A 26995-nucleotide genomic window follows, 5' to 3' on the forward strand; every position below is an offset into this window, starting at 1 on the left:
ACTGAATTTTTCCTTAAGAAGTACTTCAAGCAGTAAATAGAAAATATGCTGATCTCATCACAATATATTAATTACTAATACCTTGAAACCAACAGCTTTCTTGATGAGTAAAAGCTCTCAATCACCAAGAAACACCATCATGAAGGCAAGAAAGGTAATAGTAATTATCCCAGATAAACAGAGATATGAAAACATCCTCCAAAAATATAACTAAATAATTCAGCAAGACATTAAACAGATCATACACCATAATCAATCCTACTGGGGGAAAGTTTGGTGCAATATCCACAAATCGATTAATGTGATACACCACATAAACAACAGGAAGGATAAAAATCATATGATCATATCAATAGGAAAAAGCATTTGAAAAAATCTAACACCCATTTATGATAAAAAAATCTCTCAAAGTGAGAACAGAGGACAGATATGTCAACATACATAAAGGCTATATTTGACAAACCCACAGAAAACATCATACTCAACTAGGAAAAGCTAAAAGTGTTTTCCTTAAGACCAGGAACAACCCTGGCTGGTGGGTTCAGTGGATTCATAGTCAGCCTGCAAACCAAAGGGTCACCATTTCGATTCCCAGTCAGGGCACATGCCTGGATTGCAGGCCAGATCGCCAGTAGGGGGTGCATGAGAAACAACCACACATTGATGCTTCTCTCCCTCTTCTCCCTCTCTTCCCCTCTGTCTAAAAAATAAAAAAGTACAATCTTTTTTAAAAAAAGATAAGGAGTAAGACAAGTGAGGAGGACCTCACTTTAGAGATGCAATGTGGTTCCAGTAGCAAAGGAGTCTGAGCAACACTGAACTCTCTGCAACTGCTGAACCCCACACTTAGCTAACTACCCAGGAAGCCAGAATGCTGCCCAAAGGCAAAGGTCATGATCCCAGAAAAGAGGTAATGAATATAGGTATAAAGTATAGTAATTGCCTGATGTTATCTTTTTTATTTATTTATTTATCTTTAGAGGGGAAGGGAAGGAGAGAAATATCAATGTACGGTTGCCTCTCATGAGTCCCCTGTTGAGAACTGGCCTGCAACCCAGGCATGTACCCTGACTTGGAATTGTACCACAATTGTGTGGTTAGCAGGCCCGCGCCCAATCCACTGAGCTACACCAGCCAGGGACTGATGTTGTATTTTACTTTTATTTTAATTTAGTAGTATATTGTTCTCTCAGGAGGTCTACACAACTACTGGCCATCTGGTTTTGTTATTAATCCCTACTATGAACCCAATTTAAAAAGGACCCTACTGGAAAAGGTGTTGATTCTTCCCAGTCAGTCACCAGTAAGAGCAGCTGCTTTGTCTGCATATGTAAGTTCTTCCTATTAAAGCTCTTAAGAATTTAAATAAGGCTATGTGTCAGTGTTTCAAAATCAATCCTGAATTTAGGCTTTGGGGGCTCTCCCTTTACAACAAGGTTGTCCCCTTTCACTGCTTGTATTCAAAATAGTATTGAAAGTCTAGCCACAGAAATCAGACAAGAAAAATACGTAAAAAGCATCTAAAATGGAGAGACAAAAAAACTGTCATTTGTACATGACATGATACAATATATAGAGAACCATAAAGAATCTACCAAATAACTATTAGAACTGGTAAATGAATTCATTAACGTAGCAGGATACAAAATTAATATTCAGGGACTGGTGGCACTGTTATACAACAGTAACAAACTATCAGAAAAAGAAATTTAAAAAACTGAAGGAGACACAAATAAATGGAATCATATATCATGCTCATGGACAGAAAGAATTAACATTGTTAAAATGTCCATACTATTAAAGCAATGAAATTTCTATCAAAATACCAGTGGCATGTTTCATAGAACTGGAACAAATAATCCTAAAATTAATATAGAACCATGAAAGTCCCCAAAATAGCCCAAGTAAACTTGAAAAGGAACAAAGCTGGAAGTATTATGCTACCTGATATCAAACTATATTGCCAGTATATAGTAATCAAAGCAGCATGGTATTAGCATAAAAACAGACACATAGATCAACGGAACAGAAGAGAGAACCCCAAAATAAACCCACACCTGTATAGCCTATTAATCTATGACAAAAAAGGGGCAAGATTATACAATGGGTGTCAGGCTTATTAAATAATAATTTATGCTGGAAAAAAGAAGAAATTCTTCTAATAAAATGTTACACATAGAATCAAATTACTGCTTGGCATATTACTTATAATTCTAGATCCCAAATAACAGTACTGGGTAGTTTTTGGCTTCCAATCTTTGATACATCTTTATGGCTTCAACTAAAATTTATAATGAACCACACTCATTCTCATCATGGGATACTAGTTATTTGAATGCAAAATTAGGTTGGGTAGTACCTAACAGCATTTTGTGAGAAGAGTCAAAATGTTTGCCAACAATGATCTCTGAACAGAATTTTAACAAAAATATGATTATATGTCTCAATTTCCTATGATCTAAGATTAAAACTCATTTTTATAGTAAATAATATGCAAGGTACCTGTGGCAATAATAGGTTAAAAATCAAAGGTCACAAACTTGGAATCTCTCAGTCAATAGCATATTACAAATTAACCGACCAAGTACAAATTACATCCTATGGGTAACAGGATTGGAATGGGGGATGGGGAAAACAATAAAAAACTGAAAGAATCAAGCAGAACTTTAGCAGAATTCTATCGTCCGGAAATAAATTTGTTTTAATCACTCTGGGATTACCTGAGGTAATTCCCAGTGATTCAAACTTGATTGGACAATAAGTCAGTAAAGTGATTTTCAAATTAGTTAAATCTCTATGATATATCCACCAGAGATAAATAGTGTACAATGAAATAAAAAAACATGAATGTAGAAGTTCTTAACTTATAACTAGATGTTTAAAAAAGTGTTTCTGAACTTTTTTCTTTCTATATAGCAAATTCTATTATTTCCAAACCAGATCTTTTCCCTAAACGCCAGACTTACATATCTAACTGTGTATTCTAGATCTCCACTTGGACATCTGATGGGTATTTGAAATTTAGTATGTCCCATTTCCCCCCAAAATCTATTCCTCCTTCAGTCATGCCTATCATAGTAAATGGCACCTCCACAATCCAAAACCTGGATTATCTTTGGTAATTGTTTTTCTCATATTCTCCCACAATAAATCCATCAGCAAAACCTACTGGACTTACCTTTAATATATATCCAGAAATAGATCAGTTCTCCTCACCTCCCCCACTGCAACCTACTCCAAGACACCAGGATTATTAAAATAATCTCTTACCTGTTGTCCCTGCTTCTTCCCTTGCTTCACAAGCTAGCCCCAATAAAGCAACCAGAATAACCCTGTCACAACTAAATCTGATATTCCTATCTGCTCAAAAGTCCAATGACTTCTACTCCCATTCAGTATCAGCACTAATGTCATTCAGGTCTATATTAAACTAAAACCATGTAATTTCTGAAAAAACTGTCCATCTATTTTGACACAAATAAAATGAAATTCACAAGCAATTAAGAAACAGAAATAAGATGGAGGCATAGGTACAGACCCTTCACTTCCTGGCACAACCAAAAGTAGAATAATAACCAATCTGAAATCAATAAAACATCTAAAAGCACCAGAAAAAGAAATTGCATCAAACTCCGAAAACCAAGAAATTAAAGAAAAAATCAACCAGAACAACCTGACCTGTAAGGCAGCGAGACAGACAATGCAGGCCAATTCAGAAAAACCACAGAGATGCAGCAGACCTTGGCGGTGGGGCTGGCTGCAAAGCTGGGCAGGCTGCCCAGGAGGGGCTGACTTAAGGGGAGTCCCACCCCCCTTTAGAGGTGGCTGTGGGCTATGATGGCTGCAGCAATAGGAAAAGCTCCCAGTCTCACACCAGAGTCCATTGAAAAGGCTGCTAGAGATGAGTAGGCCAGCAGTACTGTTCCCTCTCTGCCACCCCCTGCCACAGGCAGCCCCACAGGGCAGCAAAGAGAGTTGCCTTGCCCGGGTGAATACCTAAGGCCTCGATACCCCCTTAAAACCTATCAGCTATGCCAAGATAAAGAAATGTGGTCCAAATGAAAGAACAGAGCATAACCTCTGAAAGAGAACTAAATGATGAGGACATAGCCAACCTATCTGATGGAGAATTTAAAGCCCTAGTAATCAAAATGCTCACAGATCTCACTGAGCTTGGTTGAAAAATGAAAAAACAAATGAAGGATATCCAAAGTGAAATAAAGCAAAATATTCAGGGAACCAACAGTGATGGGATGGAAACCAGGACACAAAGCAACAATCTGGAACAAAGGAAAGAAATAAACATCTATCTAGAAGAAAAGAAAGAAACAAGAGTTCAAAAAAATGAAGAGAGGCTTAGGAACCACTGGGACAATTGGAAACGTTCCAACATCCGAATTATAGCAGTGCCAGAAGGAGAAAAAAAACAGCAAGAAATTGAAAACTCATTTGGACAAATAATAAAGGAAAACTTCCCCAATCTGGCAAAAAAAAAAAAAAATAGACTTTCAGAAAATCCAGGAAGCCCAGAGAGTCCCAAAGAAGTTGGATCCAAAGAGGAACATACCAAGGCATATCATCAAGTTACCCAAGATTAAAGATAAGGAGAGAATCCTAAAAGAAGCAAGAGAAAAGGAGAGACTCACCTACAAAGGAATTCCCATAAGGCTATCAGCTGATTTCTCAAAAGAAACCTTGCAGGAAAGAAGGGCTGGAAAGAAGTATTTAACATCATGACCGGCAAGGACCTATATCCAAGAATACTCTGTCCAGCAAAGCTTTCATTGAAAATGGAAGGACAGATAAAGTGCTTGCAGATAAGGTCAAGTTAAAGGAGTTTATCATCACCAAGCCATTATTATATGAACTGTTAAAGGGACTTACCTGAGAAAAAGAAGATAAAAATATGAACAGTAAAATGACAACAAACCCACAACTATCAACAAATGAACTTAAAAGAAAAGAAAAACAATGAAAACAAAAAATAAGCAAACCACCAGAACAGGAAAAGAACCAGAGAAACAGATATCACATGAAGGGATTTCAATGGAGGTAAGAGGGAGGAATGGCGGGAAAAGGTACAAGGAAGAAGAAGAAGCATGGTTAGCATAAGGTACATGGGGAGAGATAAAAAATGGTATGGGAAACAGAGGACTCAAAGAATTTATATGTACAACCCACGGACATGAAGTAAAAGGGGGGAAGGCTGGAGGGTTGGTGGGGCAGGGTGGGGGGATAGAGAAGGAAAATTTGGGGAAACTGTAACATTATAATCAATAAAAAATATTTTAAAAAAGAATCTGGGAGAGGGGAAAAAAGAAAAAGAAGTAAGATTATTTTTGTCTGAAATGGTGGTATAAGTCCATCATTTAACTCACTCCTTTCACAAACTCCCAGTGAAACAACCAGAAAAACAGAAAACTAAAAGTACAATCTTCAAGGTAATCTAAAAGTGAATGTGGGCAGGACTAGACCATTGGGAAGGCCAACCAAACCAAAACTGAACCTACCTGGGAGCAAACGACCTAAGGGTCAGGTCAAGGTGGGGATACTTATGAAAAATCTCAGTTCTGCAAATGCTCTGGGGTTGTGCTAAGGGTACTATCACACAGAACAAGAATGTGCACAGGAAAACACTAATGCTGAAACCTAACACGGGCAAGTGTTCCAGAGGGGAAAAAAATGCCTTATAGCTCAAATAACTTAAGAAGACAAATGTTTCAGAGTTAACAAGGACACTCCCTGTCACACAAAACTTCCTACTAGAGCTTTCTCCCCTATCGTCACAAGCATGAGACTGCTAATTCAGCAAATATAAGGCATAATATATATCAAACATTATCTGGGATGGAAAAAATTAAACAGTAACATAGATAACTTGTAAAAATAAAATTAAAGTTATACATGCTAGTTTATAATTAGGAATAAAGCTACTTTTAAAAATCTGTAGCAGAAACTTGTTCAAAACATAATTGAACTCAAGAATCTCAGCTAAAGGATCCTGGTTCCACTTGGCCTGTGAAACAGGGGAAAAGCCCCAGCTCCATTAGTGGAACAGCATTTGCTGCCCCACTATCAACATTCAGTTTGCTGTCCTAGAGTTTGTAAACCATCACAGAGCTCTTCAATCACTATCTCTTTCTCTACATGACTGGTCCCAACAATGTACATCCTGCTTCTTTCCTCTCTTTTAATCCCCATCAGCCCTGCCGCCCATATGCCTTTTATAAGCAGATCTTACAAGCAAGGCTACACTTACACTATTGCCTCTTCCACACCTTTTATATCCCCTTCAGCTCACTATAATCTTATTTCTCACTCCCTCACCAACCCACTGAAAACACATGTCAAGATCATCCCAGTGACTCAACCTCCAGCAGCAATTTACACAGCTGACTCAGGAAATACTCCTGCTATTTTTTTATCAATAAATACTGTTTTCAGGGGACTTCCGGCCAAGATGAAGGCGTAGGTGGAAACACTGAGCCTCCTCGCACAACCAAGTTTAAAGACAATAAAGTTTTAGTAACAAAAATGCAATCAAAACACAGAAAACTGAACTATATGGAAGTCCAACAACAACGAACCATTCAGCCAGACTGATAGGAGAGGCGAAGCCAGTGACTGGCTGAGCTGGGTCTGAGTGGGGTCATGCAGGAAAACTCGGCCAGAACAACCCAGGCACACAGGCAGTGGTTGGCAGATCCCAGGAGTGGGGTTGTGAGAGGCAGAGACAGTGAGGGCACAAGGTGGCAGGCTGACGGAGGTCAAAAATTCATGCGCAGATAAACCAGGCAAAGGAGCAAGCAGTGAGACACACCGCGTGAACCCCAGCGGTGGGAAGCAGCAGAGGGGACTGCCGCTGCCCCTCTTTGACCCCGCCGCGACATACAGCATCACAACCCAGCCACGTCTGTTGCCCTGCTCTGGTGAACACCTAAGGCTCCTCCCCTCATACATAAAAGGTGCGAACAGACCAAACATTATGACTCAAGAACACCTCAAAGCCCCAGAGCCTATAATTCTAAGTGACCAAGAAATAGCCAGCCTTTCAGATGCACAGCTCAAAACACTGGTGATCAGGATGCTCACAGAATTGATTGATTTTAGCCACAAATTAGAGGAACAAATGAAGGCTAAACTAATTGAAATGAAGGGAAATGCAAAGGAAACCAATAGTGATAGAAAGGAAACTGGGACTCAAATCAAGGGAGTGGACCAGAAGGAAGAACAAACAACCAAACAGAAAAGAATGAAGAAACAAGAATTCAAAAAAATGAGGAGAGGCTTAGGAACCTCCAGGACATCTTTAAACGTTCCAACATCCGAATTATAGGGGTTCCAGAAGGGGAAGAGCAAGAGCAACAAGTGGAAAACTTATTTGAACAAATAATAAAGGAGAACTTCCCCAATCTGGCAAAGGAAATAGACTTCCAGGAAATCCAGGAAGCTCAGAGAGTGCCAAAGAAGTTGGACCCAAGAAGGAACACACAAAGGCACATCATAATTACATTAACCAAGATTAAAATGAAGGAGAGAATCCTAGAAGCAGCAAGAGATAAGGGGACAGTCACCTACAAAGGAGTACCCATCAGACTGTCAGCGGATTTCTCAAAAGAGACCTTACAGGCAAGAAGGGGCTGGAAAGAAGTATTCCAAGTCATGAAATCCAAAGACCTACAGCCAAGATTGCTTTATCCAGCAAAACTTTCATTTAGAATGGAAGGACAGATAAAGTGCTTCTCAGATAAGGTCAAGTTCAAGGAGTTCATCATCACCAAGCCCTTATTATATGAAATGCTAAAGGGACTTATATAAGAAAAAGAAGATGAAAAATATGAACAGTGAAAGGACAGCAAACACACAGTTATTAACAACCACACCTAAAACAAAAGCAAACCAAGAGGACAGCTAGATCAGGAGTGGAACCATAGAAATGAAGAACACATGGAGGGTTAGCAACAGGGGAGTGGGAGGAGGAGAAGTGGGGAGAAGGTACAGAGAATAAGTAGTATAGATGGTAGGTAGAAAATAGACAGGGGGAGGGCAAGAATAGTAGGGGAAATATAGAATCTAAAGAACTTGAGACACGTGGACATAAACTAAAGAAGGGGGAATGGTGGGGGAGGGAGTGTGGGGGTGGAAGGGAATGAAGGGGGGAAAATAGGATAACTATAATGGCATAATCAATAAAATATATTTTAAAAATTAAAAAAAACAAAAAATAATAAAATACTGTTTTCAAAGAATATGTAATCATATCTCATGAAGTGATAGTGTTCTGTAAGAAACAATGACTCAGAAAAAAAGTTATACTATAAATATTTTTTAAAACTGTGTCAAAAACCTTGCATCTCATAACCAAACAGACCAAGGGAAGAAAGGATAACTGTATATAGAAACAAAAAAATCAGAAATGCTAATAAACACTCAGCAGCTGTCCAAGTTCACACATACAATTCCATACTGCCACTTGTATCTGGGTGTGGAAGGTAACAGGTGATTGTGTTATCCCAGCAGCCTCAATGGTAAAGCATATATGAGCTGTGACAGCTGCTGAGTAGCTAGTTTGGAAGAAGTAACTGAGTTGCAACCCTAAAAACATATACTACATTGTATTAAAAACTATCTTTTTAGGTCAAGTGCTTTTTAAGACCTAAACTATCTAAATTCCCAAAATGAAGTTAATCTAAAACAAAATAAGGCCCCATGTATTTCAGCAAACAATTCCATAATGTCATTACCATGCTGTATTTCCTTATCTTACCTACCTGTTCCTTTCACAGACAAAAGGAATGGTAAAGATGACATTAAATAGGTAGTTAAACACCTGGTATTTAATTACATTATTACTGTTAACACTAACATGCACGATTTAGATAACATGGAAGTAAAAAACTTTTCTCATTAATAGAAACTTAAAAAACATTCCAAATAGAAAGTACGAAAAATTACATATATTAACTTCAGAACAATCATACCATGTTCACAGTATCCTAAGTAATTTAACAGAAATGCCAATCCCTGAAGTACACATGATTAAGTACAGAGCTCCTGTTACATCAAGTGTATCTTCATGTTCACACCAACCCTGAAACATCTTCCACAGAATATTAAAACACACCTGATTTCTTCCTCGGCGTTTTCCATAATTCCTTCTTACTAGGGCTTTATAATTCTCATTTTTCTTGGTTAAGTAGTAATATAAAACACAATCAGGAACACTCTATAAGTAAAAAAATAATTTTTTTGAGGATCCAATAAATCAAGTGTTTAAAAAAAATCAAGTAACACTTTCAAGGAAAACCTCTGGTATTATCAAAGTATAAATTGAGAATAAACACACATGACTAGCATTTTAAAGCATAGCTAGTCTCTAAAAATGTACCCATTATGCCTACTACTTTAATGGGCAACCCAAATCATGTAAAAAACTACCAGGAACAATATCAGAATCATTCAAGCACTTTTTAATTAACCGATAACTAAATTCCATTTCTTCCTGTATATATGTAAACATTTGAAATGTCTCTTTAAATATGTTGCCCCAAAACACTAAATTCAACTCACTGTGAAAAAAAATCAGAGAAAATCAGGATCCTGATATTTTAATTAGAATTTTATTGAGGTTCAAATAACATTGTAATCTACATGTAGATTACACATAGGTTAATATCAGGTCATTTTCATTAACCATATTAGTCTGTGTTCTGTGCTTAGGAGTTGTGATCATAATTATAAATATCACTATACCCAATCCCTTATTATATGAAATGTTAAAGGGACTTATCTAAGAAAAAGAAGATCAAAACTATGAACAGTAAAATGACAGCAAACTCACAACTATCAACAACTGAATTTAAAAACAAAAACAAAAACGAAGCCCTAGCTGGCATAGCTCAGTGGATTGAGCACGGGCCTGGGAACCAAACAATCAAGGTTCAATTCCCAGTCAGGGCACATTCTTGGGTTGCAGGCCAGTTCCCAGCAGGAGACGCACGAGAGGCAACCATACATTGATATTTCTCTCCCTCTCTCCTTCCCTTCCCCTCTAAAGATAAATAAATAAATCTATAAAAAAATAAATAAAATAAAACAAAAACGAACTAAGCAAACAACTGGAACAGGAACAGAATCACAGAAATAGAGATCATGGATAACATGGAGTGTTATCAGCAGGGAGGGGGAGGAAGAGAATGGGGGAAAAGGTACAGGGCATAAGAAACATAACTGGTAGGTGCAAAATAGACAAGAGATGTTAAAACTGGTATAGGAAATGGAAAAGCCAAAGAATTCATACATACAACCCATGGACATGAACTAAGGGGGACAGGATTCCTGGAGGGGATAGGGGTACCGGGTGGAAGGGGACAAAGGGAAAAAATGGGACAAATGTAATAGCATAATCAATAAAATATACTTAATTTAAAAAGTAATAACAAATATCACTATACCAGTCACGTGAAAATCTTTTCCGTAGCAAGCCCTTTGCAAAGATCAGTTCTCATTAATTGCTTTTGGGCATTAGAGCATAACATTTCAAAGTAGTAATTATCACAAACTTATAAACATTCTCAATGCAAACCATTTCTTACCTTCCTTTCCAAGTAGGATGCAATCAGTCCAAAGTTTTTTGGATGCTGGATAAACCTGTGGGAGGGGAGGGGGCACACACACACACACAACAAACATTTTAACAACTCAAAAAGAAGGGTTAAGAAGAAAGCCTTAAGAATAGAAATATGGACCAGCTAATTACCAGTGATTCCTAGCTGCCCACCTGAGGAACAACTGTGAAATCACTGGAGTCTTTTAAAGGGCACAGATTCCTGGGAACTATCTACCAGAACTGGCTGGACTGATCTATGGTAGAGCAAGGAAATCTGTACTTGCTTAAAAAGCATCCCAGATAACTCAGACACCACCCAAATTTCGATACACTCTTAACATGACTTCATAAGCCCAGTTCTTATTTGTTACCTGTATTTCCATCTATGAATTTACAGGAAGATCATGTCAAAGTTATATTCTGTACTTTCCAGAGTATCCATCCATTCAGATGCCAAAATAGGGCCAAGATTTTTTTTACTAACTTATGTAAACTTCTATTGGATAATAATTTAAAATTTAAATTACTTGTCCTTAAAGATCTCCTTCTCATGGTCAGTCCAAACATTCATAAACTGCCTATCTTTATAAACCTTCATCGGATCCTCCATAAGCCCATTCATGTTAATGAACTTGACCCGTCTTTGTTCTGCATCAAACATCATAGGTGGGATCACAGAGAGCTGCCGCATTTGTTTCTCATTATTCTGAAACAAAAAGAAGTGCAGTTTATACACAATAAAATTTGAAGAAGGCCCTAGACCAACTGTCTTAATATATACTAAAAACAAAGAAAAACCCAAACAGGTAATTAACAGTAATGGTGCATACCATAACATCCAACATATAGTAATTACTCATATATCTAATAAATATTCATTCAATGAATATATAGCCAGAGAGTATACATATTTTTTGAAAAATAACCCATTACTTCAATTACTTAAACAAAGCTGATACTTCAGATAATGGAATTTTAGAATGAGAAGACACAGTTATGTCAAGTTCATTAATGTAATAACCCTTTGAAACACTTTAATTATATTTAGTTTCATTTTTAAAAGTCTTAACACCATTTTATAGAACAAATTTTAACATTGTTTTAGAGAACAATAAACACAAAATTAAGCAAACAGGCACCAAAATCTTAAGATCACTGACTTTAAAGTAACTAAATTCACTTAAGTATTAAATACTTAGCAAGCTTTCCATTAAAAATTTAAGACCATTGGCCCTGGCTGGTGTGGCTCAGTGGATTGAGCGTGGGCCTGCGAACCACACAATCGCGGTTCAATTCCCAGTCAGGGCACATGCCTGGGTTGCAGGCCAGTTCCTGGTGGGGAGGGGGGGAGATGCACGAGAGGCAACCATACATTGATATTTCTCTCCTTCCCTTTCTCTCTAAAAATAAATAAATAAATAATCTATTTAAAAAAATTTAAGACTATTAGTCTTAGAAATTCAACTAAAACTCTTTTACATCTATACAGTTTATTTTCCCAAGGTTTAAGTTTATAAACACAATCTTTCACAAAAAAACTTTTAACAAAATTACAGAACTGAATCCAATACAAGACTAGGATTTTCCCTAAAATTTTTCCTCAGAGAAGTAAATATTACAAGTCCTTACAAAGTCTATACTTTTATGAGGAACTCTCAATCAGTCTGAACACCAAAGTACTGCTTGGGGCAGACATTAGTTTGAAATCACCTTAACTGATACTAGTTTTAGATGCTTACATGGAAGTGGTGGAAAAGCAAGCTAAGAAATTTAACACAGATTTAGTCATCATTGCAGGAATTATGGCCACAGATTTTAAAATGTAAAGCAATGTGATAACTGTCTCTGATCATTAATTAAGGAACTACCATGTTCAAATGGTTCAAATAAACAAGACTTTCAGAATTTAGAGATGAGGCTTTAAAAATCCATATTATAAAATCAAGACTAGCAAAACTCAATATTTCAGTGGCTTTGGAACAACTTTAAGAGATAGTTTGAACATTTAACTACAAAGACTCAGTGTTCAGGACTGAAATTTACTCTTATTCAGCACTGATTTATTAATACCATATCCTATATCTCTCCCAGACTCACCTGGCTAAAGAGCACCCTTTGAAGATCCAATCTCAACAACTGAATACCCAAACATCTGCAAACTATATACTCTTTTGCTGGTTTATGAAATAGCACTACCAGCTCTGTCCTCTAACCTAGAAACTGGAGAGTCACTTTCCATTTCTCTTCTTTCTCACCCCCACACTTACCCACCAAACGTGTCCTGTCCATTGTGCCTTCTATTATTCTTTCCTATCAGTCTCTTCCTATACATACCTAACAGTGTTGTCCTGACTCAATGCCCTATTTTTATAACAGCCTCCCTGTTGCCAAAGCCATATTTGTAAAAATACCAATATGATCATGTGATTGCCTTCTTTAAAATCTCCAATGGTTAGCCACAGTCTTTGGAACAGTCAAAACCCCATAAATGTTCTCTCACTTATATACAAATAAACCCTTAGTTCCTGGGGTGTGAAGCTAAAATGCCTCAATAATGAATTAAATTAAGTCAGTTGTCTTACCTCCTGCTCAGAGAGCCCATCAATAATCTCAGAAATCTCATGCTCACTTCTAGCAATAGTGGCTGAAAGACCAGCTCCCCTCTGCCCAACTCTAAATATGAGAAATTATAAATATAATTTAAAGAACTTCTATAAAGAAGACATATAATTAGTTTTATATAGATTATTTTTCTGAATAAGATTTTTTTTCACAACCAGAAGTCAGAGATGAAACCTAAATTACTTTTAAGCAATTGCTTCAAACATTTATAAAATTAATCATTTAAATGCTGCAATTAAGATTTAAAAGTGACGTGTCCAAGTTTAAATGGCAGAACTATTTTATAGAAAACTTCTGGAAAACCACAATTATTGGTGCCATTATCATTTAACAGTCTTTTGCCTACCTTCCAGAGAAAAGAACAGTAGACTTAGAAAAATAAATCAAACATTTTTTAAAACAGAGGAAAAAACACAACCATCATCTCACATGAAAACTTATTCATGTTTAAAAGGGCTTACATGACTCTTACATGAGACAGTGGAGACAATCACTAAAGTTTTTACCCTTGAAAAATACTTGTTTTTCTAAAAGTAAAAACAAATAATAAAACATCTTACCAATATCAAAGAATTTTATAATTAGCAACCAATTTAATACTGTTTCACTATGCTGGTAGGTATGAAAAACTACAAAATATTCAAGTTTATCCTTATTAACTGTCATTTCCAAAGAAATGAGTATTTTTAAGAACTGAGGAATTAATTTCAAAATATTCACTTAAATTCAGATACATCATGATTAAATATTAAAAAATTAATATTAAATTCATCAACACATATTCAAAACAAAAGTTCTTTATAAACATTCTTAATGATCAGTCAGGGAACAATAAATATTGCAAAAGATCAAAAGTGTGATTCAAAGGACACAGCACAGCCATTAAACACCAAACTACTTACCGCTGAAATCTTTCTTGCTGTTCTCTTTGTTTTCGAATTTCTGGAAACTGCTTTTCATAGTACTCTCTTGTTTTGCTTTCTTTAGCTTTCCTCCGAGGATTATTTTCTATTCTGTCCACTTTTTTCTCCCATGCCTCCATTAGCTGATCATAACGTTGGCAGATTTTTTGTTCCTATTAAATACCCGTAGCAAATTAATAAACAAAACTGTGATTCTGACAAACCCAATACTTCAAAGTATATGCTACTTCTTAAGGCTAAGTTAAAAATACATTTGACCTATAACTCAACTGTGAATGAAAAGCTGTCCTTGATCTGAAAGAGGAAAGAGAAAGGAAGCTTCGCTGCCTACAAATGGTCTGACATATAGAACATATTTTGGTGGAATTTCTTTAGTTAACATGAAGACTACACAAACTAATCAATGAACTGATGAGCTATTAGTAGGAGATCAGCTAATTTTATTATTTTTCTGATAACATCTTCATTGTCAAAATATTTTTTTAAAAACGTAAGAGTTCATAATCCCAATCACCCAAAGAACTATATTAACATTAACATTTTGTTGTTATCCTTCCAATGTGTCAGAACACACACTTTAATCATTCCTCTATTGATGGAGGTTTTGGTTACTTGCATATTTTTGTTATTATAAATAATGCTACATAATAAACATTTTGACAATCTGAAAAAGACAGAAATTTGTTATACTCTATAATAAAAATTCAGCAAATGACATGAAATCAAGGACATCTTTAGAAAAGTGAGTAGTGCATGATCTCACTCTATAATATGAAAGAAAAGAAAGAAGAATCCTCCCATACAGAACTGCATACGTGTCTCAAAACACACAGATAAGTGTAAGGACTCATGAAGTACTGTTAACACTGGTCACATCAAAAAGTGGCATTAGAGAGGAGAAAATTATCTTCCTTACACTCCATACCACCACCCACAACTTCCCAACCCTTCTTTTCCACTCCAATATGTCTTTTTTATCCTCCCCCTCTGCTTCATCTTAACTGCTACCTCCTCAGTACAGGCTAACACTAAAGAGCCTCCCAATGTCTCCCATGCACTTTTATTTTATTTTTCAATTACAGTTGACATTCAATATCATTTTGTATTAGTTTCCAGTGTACAGCACAGTCACTGGATAATCATATACTTTACAAAGTGGTCCCTGCCTCAAGTATTCCCACTACCTACCTGGCACATTCTTAATAATGTAGCCAGATGCAAATTCTTAAAATACAAACCATTCATTTTATGTCCTCAACTCATACACTTAACAGATACCCTCAAGATGTAATCCAAAGTCTCCTAGACCTCCAGAGTTATGTAGTACTTGGCCCTGGCTCCCCACAGCAGCCTCATTTCTCACCGCACTTCCAGCTTAGTCTAAGACTCAGCTATCTCTGAACCTGCCACACTCTATTTCCCACATCTTCATTTAGGCTGCTCCCCCTGCTTGTTCAAGCTTCCAGAGTACTAGTTTTCCTGGGAAACTTCCCTTCATGATTCATAGCTGTATTACCTGTCCCTCTTATATGTTCATAGTCATCTGAATGTCCTTTACTACAGTTTGATCACAATACTGTTCATGCCTGCTCAATTATCTATCCCCAGTTACATATGGGCTAAAACCATATGGCTATCTTGCTCACCTTTGAAGAATGATACATGGGACAGAACAGCCAATGAATATTAATCAAGGGAGTGACCACATAAACTTTATTACTCTACGAAATATGAAAACAAAGCCTGTGCTTCTGTGTTTACATCACCAGATAGCAAATTTAGCAATTAATATAATTATAACAAAATTACTGGATAGAAAAAATACTTCAGCTAATTTCTTATTTAAGATTTATATGTTTTTGGCACACAGACCAAAAAATTCAAGACTGAACAACTGGACTGGCCAATTAGAACACCAGAAGTTAAGCAACAAATAAAAGCTGCTGACTCTTGATCATTACAATTCACTAACTGTCAGGTCATTAAATATAAGGTACAAAGTTCACTTACAATGTGAATTAAAGAACATCACTTATTTACCAAACAACCGAATTTAAATGAATCCAAAGTTTTTCTAAAACCAGTAGAGGTATGTTATGAAAATAAGAATAGTGGCATATTTTCTGTAACTTAATTTCCATGATGACTATACCCACAAAACTTTTGGATTACAAGTCATATAATAAATATGAAAAATAAACTATCTGAATTTGAAAAAGCTGAATTTTAGCTGACCCAGATTCTAATGAGAGAAAAGCAGTATCTAATCAGCATGACCATCACTTACCCACACTTGTTTGAGGGTTAAGAGAATGCAGCTCATCCAATTTCTCTACCACACTTGTAAACTACTCACCATTTTCTTTATTTTGGCCAGATGAAACTTTTACACATAGATAACCAAATAAATTAATTTGATAATGATATTAAATGTGAATTATGACATCAAAATGTTGCCGGAATTAGATTTATATTTAAGTCACATCATTTTTTTCCTAAATCAGAATCTTCTCTTAAGTATAATCAAGCATCATTCTCATTAACAATGGAAAGGCAAATGCCTACATGAGCATGAATGGAAAAGCTGTACAAATTTCAGTTAACAAGGATAGGGCCTCACCCTTTGTTTTCTTGCATGATTTCTTCTTTTAAAAAATAAAATGAGTTTTTTCCTCATCACCTGGTTTCTAGAAGAGAAAAATATGGTTGTATGACATCAAGAAAAAAAGTACAATTTAATAATGCATTGACTTTCACATTTCACAGACACTGAAAAACAAACAAAAATCACTTAACATATGATGTAATCAAAATTTTAATTTTTTCAGCCTGCAAAGTAAGACTTTTGCAATAATTAGAACTGACTAAAATTCCTCCCATTCTACAAGACTTTATGTAACTAGTTCATTTTCAATTATTATATCCAATTATAAGGCAAGTATTATTTTCAAGTTATAATTGCACAGCTCTTCTTATGAACCCTGGTGATATGAATATCTTCATACACTCTGGACGAAAGGAGGCAGGGGAGGCAGGAGAGAAGGAAATGCTTTTAAGTTACCTCCCAACCTCAGGACTGGCACTGACCCTCCCTTCTATGAGAATGTATACAACACAGAGAGGTGACTTCTGCTTTAAACAGAAGATTTTCTTCAGTTACAGAAATAATACTATCCACTCTAAGAAGTAATGGAGGGCTATGTGACAAGATAGAAAAACTTCTCTTATATCTTAATGTAAGTTTTACTTCTTAAATCTGAAGCATTATGACCTTTGAAAACAATAACATGCAGGTTCAAATATAAATATTTATACCCCACCTACTTCCAGAAAGGATTTCAAGCTGATTATTCAAATATAAATACAAGGCCAAGGCAAGAAGAAGTAATTTTTTGGATTATCTGCCACTCAGGACTAATAGTGACACTGGCTCCACTCAAATAAGCATGGACAATCAGGAGCTGGCTATATGGGAAAGTAGCCAAGAGATGAAAAGAATTATTAAAAGGTACATTTGCTATTTCATACAAAGCAAATGGTGGTGATGAAAGAATAGCTACTAAATGATTCATAATGGGTACATGCAGCTGAATAAATGATAGTTCACAAAGAATTTCACACATATAGTAGAAGCATTACCACATACTCAGTTTGCTCTAACTGTAATTCTGTGCTACTCAAAAGCAAATGACAATCAATAAATATAATTTAAAACGTTTCCTAAGAATTCAAATGAAGAAGTCAGCCAGTCAGTAACCCAGCTCAGGACAACGTGTTAAGCATTATAGATAACATGAAATAAATCAGACACAGCTGCTCTCCAGCTAATATGAGGGGGGGGGCGGGGAACAGAACACAAACATAACTGAAGCTTTGTGGGGAACGAAAAAATCAGTAAAAACATCCAACTATATTTTACCCACTATTCTTTAAAAAAATGTTAAAACAGCTAAACAACTCTAAAACAAGTTATATTTTATAAGAGTTTTGCCCAACCTAAGGGTTGCCAAGACCAGAGTAGCATCTCACAGAAAAATTCTAAGTATATGACTTTCATTATGAACCACTTTCTTAACAAAAGTTAAAATTATTCAATTTTTCTCATGCATACTACCATGCAAATTTTATCTGCCACCAGTTCTGCAAAGTAGTTAACTACTGCACATCCTCTCAGTAAGAAACTTTTTAAAAAGAAAAAAAAAAGATATAGATATATGTATATATAGCAATGTGCTCATTAGTAAATGTGTAACTGTACTAGTAAACAATTATAATTTCTGATTATACTTAATAAAACATATAAAGTAGAAATACCACATTTTTGTTACAAACTAAGAATAATTCACCTGAAATTCACTTAAGGTCTAATAAATTTTTTAAAAAAGATACCTATCTAGCCTCCTTTCTTCAATCAGATCAAGAAATTAGGTTTTCTTTTTTACTTATTTTCTCATTCCAAAATCCACATCCATAAAGGCCTGGTATCTAGGATGAGCAAGGCTAAGCAAACTACACTCTGGAGCAGTCTCCTCACCCAGGTGAGGTGACTGAGCGCTTCCAAGGCACCAGGACATTAAATGGCAGAAGGATCTACAAATACCGTCAATAGCAAGAGTCATGGAAGGGATTTCCCTAGAATAGGATTTTGAATAATGATAAAATGATCCGTGGCACTTCTACTTTGCAATGGCAGATGTGGCTTGGTGGGGGACGGTGTCATCACTAGTCTTAAATGAAAAAGCTTCATTATCTTACTTCATCATGCGCCTTGCAGGTACTCCACTGAAAAAAAGACAAAACAGGAGGCAAAAAATTCAAGCCTCAAGGTAAGCCATTTCAATGTTAAGTATCCACCTTTTTTTTACTAGCAGATTATAAAACCAGCTAGTTTTATGCAATAATTTATTTCATTTTTTGGCCTCGGAAACTCAAAGCTGTTACCCCAACCCCCAAAAAGCCAGAGGAAGATAACATATAGTAAAATGACAGCAAATTACACAAATCTAAAACATACTAACACTATATTATAGTAATATGTCAGAAGATAACATAACAAAAACAACCGCTTTATAGAATACATGGTCTTTAACTGAAGAACTCCAGAGACAACAAATACTTACGTCTTGATGTTCTCATGGTACACCTTGGTGTCTGATGGCTGGTTATAAAGTGGCTACAAAATAAATCATATTTATTATATATAAATACTTATTTATATATAAATGTACACATGCCTATAAAGAAACAAAAATAATTAATGTTTTGCTGTAAACCTAGATAAAGAATTAATGGGTCTACACAATATATGCCCTATCAAAATATCCAGACTTTTGGGTTCCCTAAATAACTCTCCCTAAACAATGAATGCCACTCCTGTAAGAAAGTTTATAAATTCACTGTATCCCATAATGAATACATTCATTCAGAGATTTATAATTTTAAATGCAAAGAAAGGTTAAGCACCACTATCATCCTAACAGCATGATTCAAAGGGCCTTCTATTTCAGTTCTTACTTCTTCCTCCTCCTATCTGGAGTAAGGCCTGCACAGGATAATGCTTCTTCAAAGGTAACCAAGTTCATGCACCATTATTTTAAAACTTTATCACTAACTTACTGCCTGGCTACACCCCTCTTGCCCCCAAAATAAATAGATTATATTCCATCTTACCCCAAGAAAAACCACTACAAATAAAGCACTAGAAACAAAAAACAAAAATCAAATTTCTTGCTTACCAGTTCAACTTTTGGGCCAAGACCTTCAAATATTTTATGAGCTTCTTCTGCTTTTTTCTACAAAGAAATTATTATATTGCCTAATTAAAAATTATATTACCTAAGTGCAAAATCACTACCAATTTAACAATATTTACCTAAAGACCAGTGTATATTTAAATTTATCCTTACACCCATTCTTCTTTTATGATAGGCTAAAACACTATTATTTTCATAGGTCCCTCAAAATTCAGTCAAAGCTTAATATCTGTATTGAAAGCTCTACATAAAGAATTAGCAAATTCTTAAAAGCAAACATATACTAAATCTAAGACAAGGGAATAGAGATCCACAATTAGAAATGAATTCCTCAAACATTCTAAATACTTCAACTCATAATTTTTTAAATGAAATTTAAATACATATAACAACATAAAGTTGCCAATCTTACAGTAATAAGCCAAATTAATCTCTTTGAAAAACAACTTATAAATTCAATACTGAGGCTATCTAAACTAGAATTATATAACTAGCAAATGATTCTCAAATCTCTTGCTCCCAACAGTCACATTAATAACCATGGCTCATGGCCTGCTGCAGACCCCACCTCACTGCATTTGGCTGGGGGAGTTTTCCAGGGCTTCTGATGGGAAATATAAATGGAACTGGATTATCAGTCAGTATTTCCCAAGTGTAAAGAAAGACATTCGTTCAAAATAAATATCTCCCTTTTCATCTTATTTATCAATCACAATCAATGAGCCAAATATTTATTTAGTATATTATGTGAAAAAAGATATGTTTATTGCTGCCCTAGCTGGTGTAGCTCAGTGGATTGAGCATGGGCCTGTGAAGCAAAGGGTTGCTGATTCAACTCCCAGTCAGGGCACATGCCTGGGTTGCAGGCCAGGTCCCCAGTATGGGACACATGAGAGGCAATCACACATTGATGATTCTCTCCCATTCTTTCTCCTTCCCTTCCCCTCTCTCTAAAAATGAAAAAAAAGAAAAGAAAAGAAAAGAAAAGAAAAGAGGGGAGGGGAGGGGAGGGGAGGGGGGAAGAAAAATGTTTAAACAGCTCAGGAAGCACAAAATAGTATAATGAACTTTCCAAATTCCAAGAAACCCCAAGGAACATGTATAAAGGACCCATGGGCAAAGCCAAAGGGGGGCATGATTGTGAGATAAGGCTAATTAAGAAAAACAACCAATTAATAAACATTACTGAATTCGACTTACTTGAAAATTAACTTATACTAAAAAAGAATTCAACACTTTATTTTAGAAGATTCTTTTCCATTGTTCTCACCTCTAATCCCTATTTACTTTATCTCTGAGATCAGTAAGAGACCATCAAACTCTTTAGTCCACTACAGAGGTTTCTTTTTTAAGATTTTATTTATTTATTTTTAGAGAGAGGAGAAGGGAGGGAGAGAGGGAGAGAAACATTGATGTGTGAGTGATACATCAATCAGTTTCCTCTCACACATCGCCAACTGAGGACCTGGCCCACAACAAAGGTATATGTATGTGCCCTGACTGGGAATCAAACTGGTGACCTTTCAATTCCCAGGCCAGGACTCAATACACTGAGCCACACCGGCCATGGTAGATATTTTTTTAAAGTAGGAAATTTCATATAAAACTCCATGTTCTTGGCTTCTCTTAAATAAGGGAGTATCTGTCAACTCTAGGCCACATCCCTGCATGACCACAGATCATGCTCCTTGAGGATGCCAGGAAGTAGTCCTACTGCCCTTTACTCTCACTGGACAGATCTCGATGAACATGGCTCTGTCTATTCAATAAACTGGACAATTCTGAGCTCAGCCAAGAAAATAATATTAATTGCCCATATTACCTGCCATGACACTTCCAATTATCTCAAGTATTACATAGCTGATAACTTTCAGTTATTCATGTAGACAGATACATGTACATGAATCCAAGATCACTCCTATAAACATCTGTTTAATAACTAACTCACAGCTGGCTGCTTTTCTTAAGGCCAAGTTCCTTTAGGATCTGGGCTATTATAAAGTTATAGGTTGCCTGTAAGGTGTACTACTCCACTGACTACAAAGAAGCAAATTGAAACAACAATACCTACTTTTAATTATGACCAACTCCCCCTAACAAGCCTATTCTCTCCCACAGTACTTAAAGCATCCTATTCATTTTTGACCTGAGGACTTCTGGAAGCCCACTGTTTAAACAGCTCTGTGTAAAGTTTTGTTTATATTAAGATGAAATAAGTTTCCTTTTAACTGCTAGTTCCTGGGCTGGATTCTGGCCAAAAACTAACTTTGACATCACAAAATTATTCAAAGAATTAAGGCCTGGCTCTCCATGGACACTTTTAATTATGAATATAAAAATTATTTTAAGCTGTGGCTGGTATAGTTCAATGGATTGAGTGCCAGCCTGCAAACCAAAGGGTCACCAGATCGATTCCCAGTCAGGGCAGATGCCTGAGTTGCAGGCCAGGTACTGAGTAAGGGGTGCATGAGAGGCAACCACACACTGATTTTCTATTCTTCTCTTTCTTCTTCCCTTCCCCTCTATAAAAAAGTAAAATCTTTTAAAAAATATTTTAATAAGCATAAAAAAGCAAAGTCTACCCAAATATCAATGGCCTCATACTGAACAACTAAGATTTAAACCACAGTCCAGCTATTAATTCTGGAGATGATAATGTAAGTCATTTTCACACCCAAGGACCCATCTCTATTAGAATAATATCAGTATTTGGCATTAAATGTCCCTCATAAAATAAAAAACTATGGAAAAAGTGTTTTGTATTATTTGATACAAAATTGCTTGCTAGTATTTACATGAGACTCAGCTGATAAAACTATGCTCTCATTAAATATTTAAATAGTATAGCATGTATATAAAATATTAAATAGTTTTAAGACACAATCGTCAGCTTTTCTTCAATCTTAAGGAAAAAAACACCAAGCTTCAGTCAATCAAACTCTAAGAACATTAAAAATTAAAACAGAAACCAGGTTTTCATTCAATTAACATCACTACAGAACACACTGTCAACTTAGAAAAGGCAGTCAAAGAATTTTAAAGGATTGTGCTATCAGGAATGGCATGACCTTACCCGATTCTCATCATAAATAATCTGGACAATACTGCGGTGTTTCTGTTCCACAGGAGGAGGAGATACAGGCTTCTCAGGCTCAGGAGGTTTAGCTGCTTCTTCTTCGAGCTGTTGCTAAGAGACCCAGAATGGAAGAGTCAGGCATCTGCTGCATGTCACCCCCCAGCAGTAATTAATCACCAGAGATAACACATGCTACTGAGCAGTGCTATGCTGACTCTATAGGGTAATCATTTAATTTTCTAGGGTCTAATAGACCCAAGGGGTCTAGCAAATCCAATTAAATTTATTTTGACAAATAACTAAAAAGCATAAATCATCACTAGATAAATCCTTTTATATTTAATCTTATAAATTAAGCAAAATAATAAGAGAAATTAAACATATAAATATGTCCCCATAAACCTCTATCACAATGATCTTTCGTGGCACTGGAAAAACACTTACAAATGTTATAGATACACAGTATGTGTTAATGTCAGGTGGGGAGAACACATGGGAGTGTTTAAGGATAATCCTTAGCTCAGCATAGCACCATTCCCCACCCTTCCCACAAAATTTTACATTTCGTAATAAAGAGGCATTGGCAAAACCACAAGAATATGGACTGCTGGTGTGTGCGATTGAACACAGAACACTACCTGGATTACTCTGCCTGGACTGGAACCTTAGGCTCCCCCTTTTATAAGTGGTGTGTTCCTAGGACCCTTTCTAAGTCCTTAACTCAATCCTGAGCAAGAACAGAAACCACTCATGTAAAGGAGGGATATTAACCCTACTTATCACACAGCTTTTTCAGAGGATAGAATGACTCAAAAACACATGTGAACCAAAAGTATTCATTTAATAAAGTGAATGAAGGTAATGTTATTACCTACAATATTACTGAGGTAAGCAGAGACTTGTTTTGCTTGGTTCACTGTTTATTTTTCCTCCCAACGCCTCAACAACTGATACCTAGTAAATACTCACCAAATAGTCATGAGAATATAAGTTCCCTGCCCAAGATGATAAAAAAAAGACATTAGGTAAAGATATAAAGTCTACTTAAAGCCCAGAAGAAAAAGTTATCCATACTACTAAAGACGAACAGCAAAGACTCCTATTAAAAAAAGTCAGATCACACCCAAATGAAAGGATAAAAATCCTCCAAGAGAGAAACTTCAAAAGCAACATTTCCACTTTGAAACTGAAAGGATAATAGCTAAGTGAAAGATAGACATCTGAAGTTGTGAGATCATGTTTATGGCAATAACTTCTTCAAGGATGCCTTTTCTTTCCTTTGCCCAGATGGCCTTCTTTTAGGATCCCTGCTAAGTAGGTGTAAAGAATGGAATAAAGCTTCAGAAAATTACATTTTATTTTTAGCACCTAAGTAGCCCTGGGACAAAATGATTGTAACAGATAGGTTAAAACAAACAAAACCAAAAAATACACCTTCTTTCATATTAACTTTATTTTTAAAAATATATTTTATTGATTATGCCATTACAATTGTTCTATCCCCCCCTTCATTCCCCTCCACCCTGCACACCCTCTACCCCACCATTACCTCGTTTAATTTATGGCCACGAGTCTCAAGTTCTTTAGATTCTGTATTTCCCCTACTATTCTTGCCCTCCCCCTATTTTCTACCTACCATCTATACTACTTATTTTCTGTACCGTCTCCCCCCTTCTCCTCCTCCCACTCCCCTGTTGCCAACCCTCCACGTGATCTTCATTTCTATGGTTCCACTCCTGATCTAGCTGTCCTCTTGGTTTGCTTTTGTTTTAGGTGTGGTTGTTAATAACTGTGAGTTTGCTGTCCTTTCACTGTTAATATTTTTTATCTTCTTTTTCTTAGATAAGTACCTTTAACATTTCATAGAATAAGGGCTTGGTGATGATGAACTCCTTGAATTTGATCTTATCTGAGAAGCACTTTATCTGTCCTTCCATTCTAAATGAAAGCCTTGCTGAATAGAGCAATCTTGGATGTAGGTCTTTGGATTTCATGACTTGGAATACTTCTCTCCAGCCCCTTCTTGCCTGTAAGTTCTCTTTTGAGAAATCAACTGACAGTCTGATGGGCACTCCTTTGTAGGTGACTGTCCCCTTATCCCTTGTTGCTTCTAGGATTCTCTCCTTCATTTTAGTCTTGGCTAGTGTAATTATGATGTGCCTTGGTGTGTTCCTTCTTGGGTCCAACTTCTTTAGGACTCTCTGAGCTTCCTGGATTTCCTGAAAGTCTATTTCCTTTGCCAGACTGGGGAAGTTCTCCTTTATTATTTGGTCAAATAAGTTTTCCACTTGTGGCTGTTTCTTTTCTCCTTCTGGTACCCCTATAATTCAGATGTTGGAATATTTAAAGATGTCCTGGAGGTTCCTAAGCCTCTCCTCATTTTTTTGAATTCTTGTTACTTCACATTTTTCTGTTTGGTCATTTCTTCCTTCCCTCTGGTCCACTCCCTTCATTTGAATCCCAGTTTCCTTTCCATTACTATTGGTTTCCTGTGCATTTCCCTTCATTTCAATTAGTTTAGCCTTCATATGTACCTCTAATTTATGACTATAATCAACCAGTTCTGTGAGCATCCTTATCACCAGTATTTTGAACTGTGCATCTGAGAGGTTCGCTATTTCTTTTCGCTTAGAGTTACTGGCTCTGGGGCTTTGAGTTCTTCTTGAGCCATATTTTGGACTGTTTGTGCCTGTTATATATGAGGAGCGGAGCCCTAGTTATTCACCAGGGTGGGGCAACTCAGGCGCTGGGTTGTGACACTGTATGTGGGAGCGGGGTCAAAGAGGAGCAATGGCGGTCCCACCTGCTGGTTCCCGCCGCTGGGACCTCCGCAGTCTGTCTCACTGCAAGTGAATGTGTGACTGTGATCAGCCTGCCACCTTGTGCCCTCACTGGGTCCGCCGATGGGGCCTGAGCGGTCTGTCTCACTGCTCACTGCTCACTCCTCTGCTGGTTTATCTGCAGGTGAATGTGTGACCGCAGTCAGCCTGCCACCTTGCGCCCTCACTGGGTCCTCCCGATGCTACTCCGGCTGCCTGGGCACCTGGGGTTGGGGGATCCTCCCTGCCCGACCCTTCTCCACTGCTGGCTCCGCCCCTCTTACCGGTCCAGTTGAATGGTTCGTTGTTGTCGGACTTCCGTATAGTTCAATTTTCTGTTCTTTTGCTGCGTCTTTGTTTACTAAACCTTTGTTGTAGTCAAACTTGGTTGTGAGAGAAGGCACAGTATTTCCACCTACGCCTCCATCTCGGTGGAAGTCCCATATTAACTTTACAATAATTTTGTAAAAATTGAAAACTAAATTTAGTTGGAATTTTTATTGAAAAATCTATAAACATATGAATTAACATGAGCACACAACATTATTAATCTTGTTTCTATCCATCTATGGTATATTTATTTACTCAAGTTTATATTTGATATTGCTCAATAAAATTTATAGCTATTGTACTTCTCTTGATCACACAATATATTTCATTATTTTTATTTATTATAAGTGGTTACCTGTTACTGAGCACTTATATACATCACATGTTATTCAAAATATTCACTGTCTCAACTCATAAACAATAACATGATTTAGCTGGTATTAGTAGTATTACCATTTCTTCAGTATTACAACTGAAGAAACAAACGACAAGACCCACTTAGCAAAATCAGATCCACAAACTTAAAATAATTGTTTAAGGCATGTTATTATAAATTTAACATGATTCAATAAATAAAAAAGCTAAACATATTTTTAAAAATCAAAGAAATATTTTTAAAATGACCAAGCAGATTTTAAAATGAGCCAAATAGAAATTTCAGTAATAAAAACATAATTATTAAAGTATAATAGATTAACTATTTAAAGTCAAGACAGAAATGCATATTGAAAGACAAATATTTTAAAATTGGCAACAATGAGGCCCAAAGAAGCAATAAAATGGGGGGGGGGGGAAGCAATTACTACATACAGAAGACAAGAGTGATATTATATCTAACAGGAATTTCAGAAGGAGATGAAAAG

At 36.3% G+C, this 26995-nt stretch overlaps 1 protein-coding gene across 4 annotated transcripts in view; it reads right to left on the reverse strand.

The window, feature by feature from the left end:
- Positions 1–26995, reverse strand: part of NCOR1 (nuclear receptor corepressor 1) — a 229829-nt gene that overhangs the window by 108065 nt on the left and 94769 nt on the right. For all 4 annotated transcript variants that reach the window (XM_037068881.1, XM_037068883.1, XM_037068884.1 and 1 more), the window contains exons 6-14: positions 22981–23094; positions 19890–19946; positions 19275–19327; positions 16775–16841; positions 14134–14306; positions 13192–13282; positions 11137–11315; positions 10596–10650; positions 9125–9226 (exon numbers count right to left, since the gene is read on the reverse strand). In XM_037068881.1, coding sequence (XP_036924776.1) covers positions 9125–9226; positions 10596–10650; positions 11137–11315; positions 13192–13282; positions 14134–14306; positions 16775–16841; positions 19275–19327; positions 19890–19946; positions 22981–23094 — 891 coding nt within the window. The remainder of the gene's footprint in view (positions 1–9124; positions 9227–10595; positions 10651–11136; positions 11316–13191; positions 13283–14133; positions 14307–16774; positions 16842–19274; positions 19328–19889; positions 19947–22980; positions 23095–26995) is intronic.

This window comes from Sturnira hondurensis, unplaced genomic scaffold (genome assembly GCF_014824575.4).
Source record: "Sturnira hondurensis isolate 20B ecotype Veracruz unplaced genomic scaffold, ASM1482457v3 Scaffold0018097, whole genome shotgun sequence".
NCBI classification, from domain to species: domain Eukaryota; kingdom Metazoa; phylum Chordata; class Mammalia; order Chiroptera; family Phyllostomidae; genus Sturnira; species Sturnira hondurensis.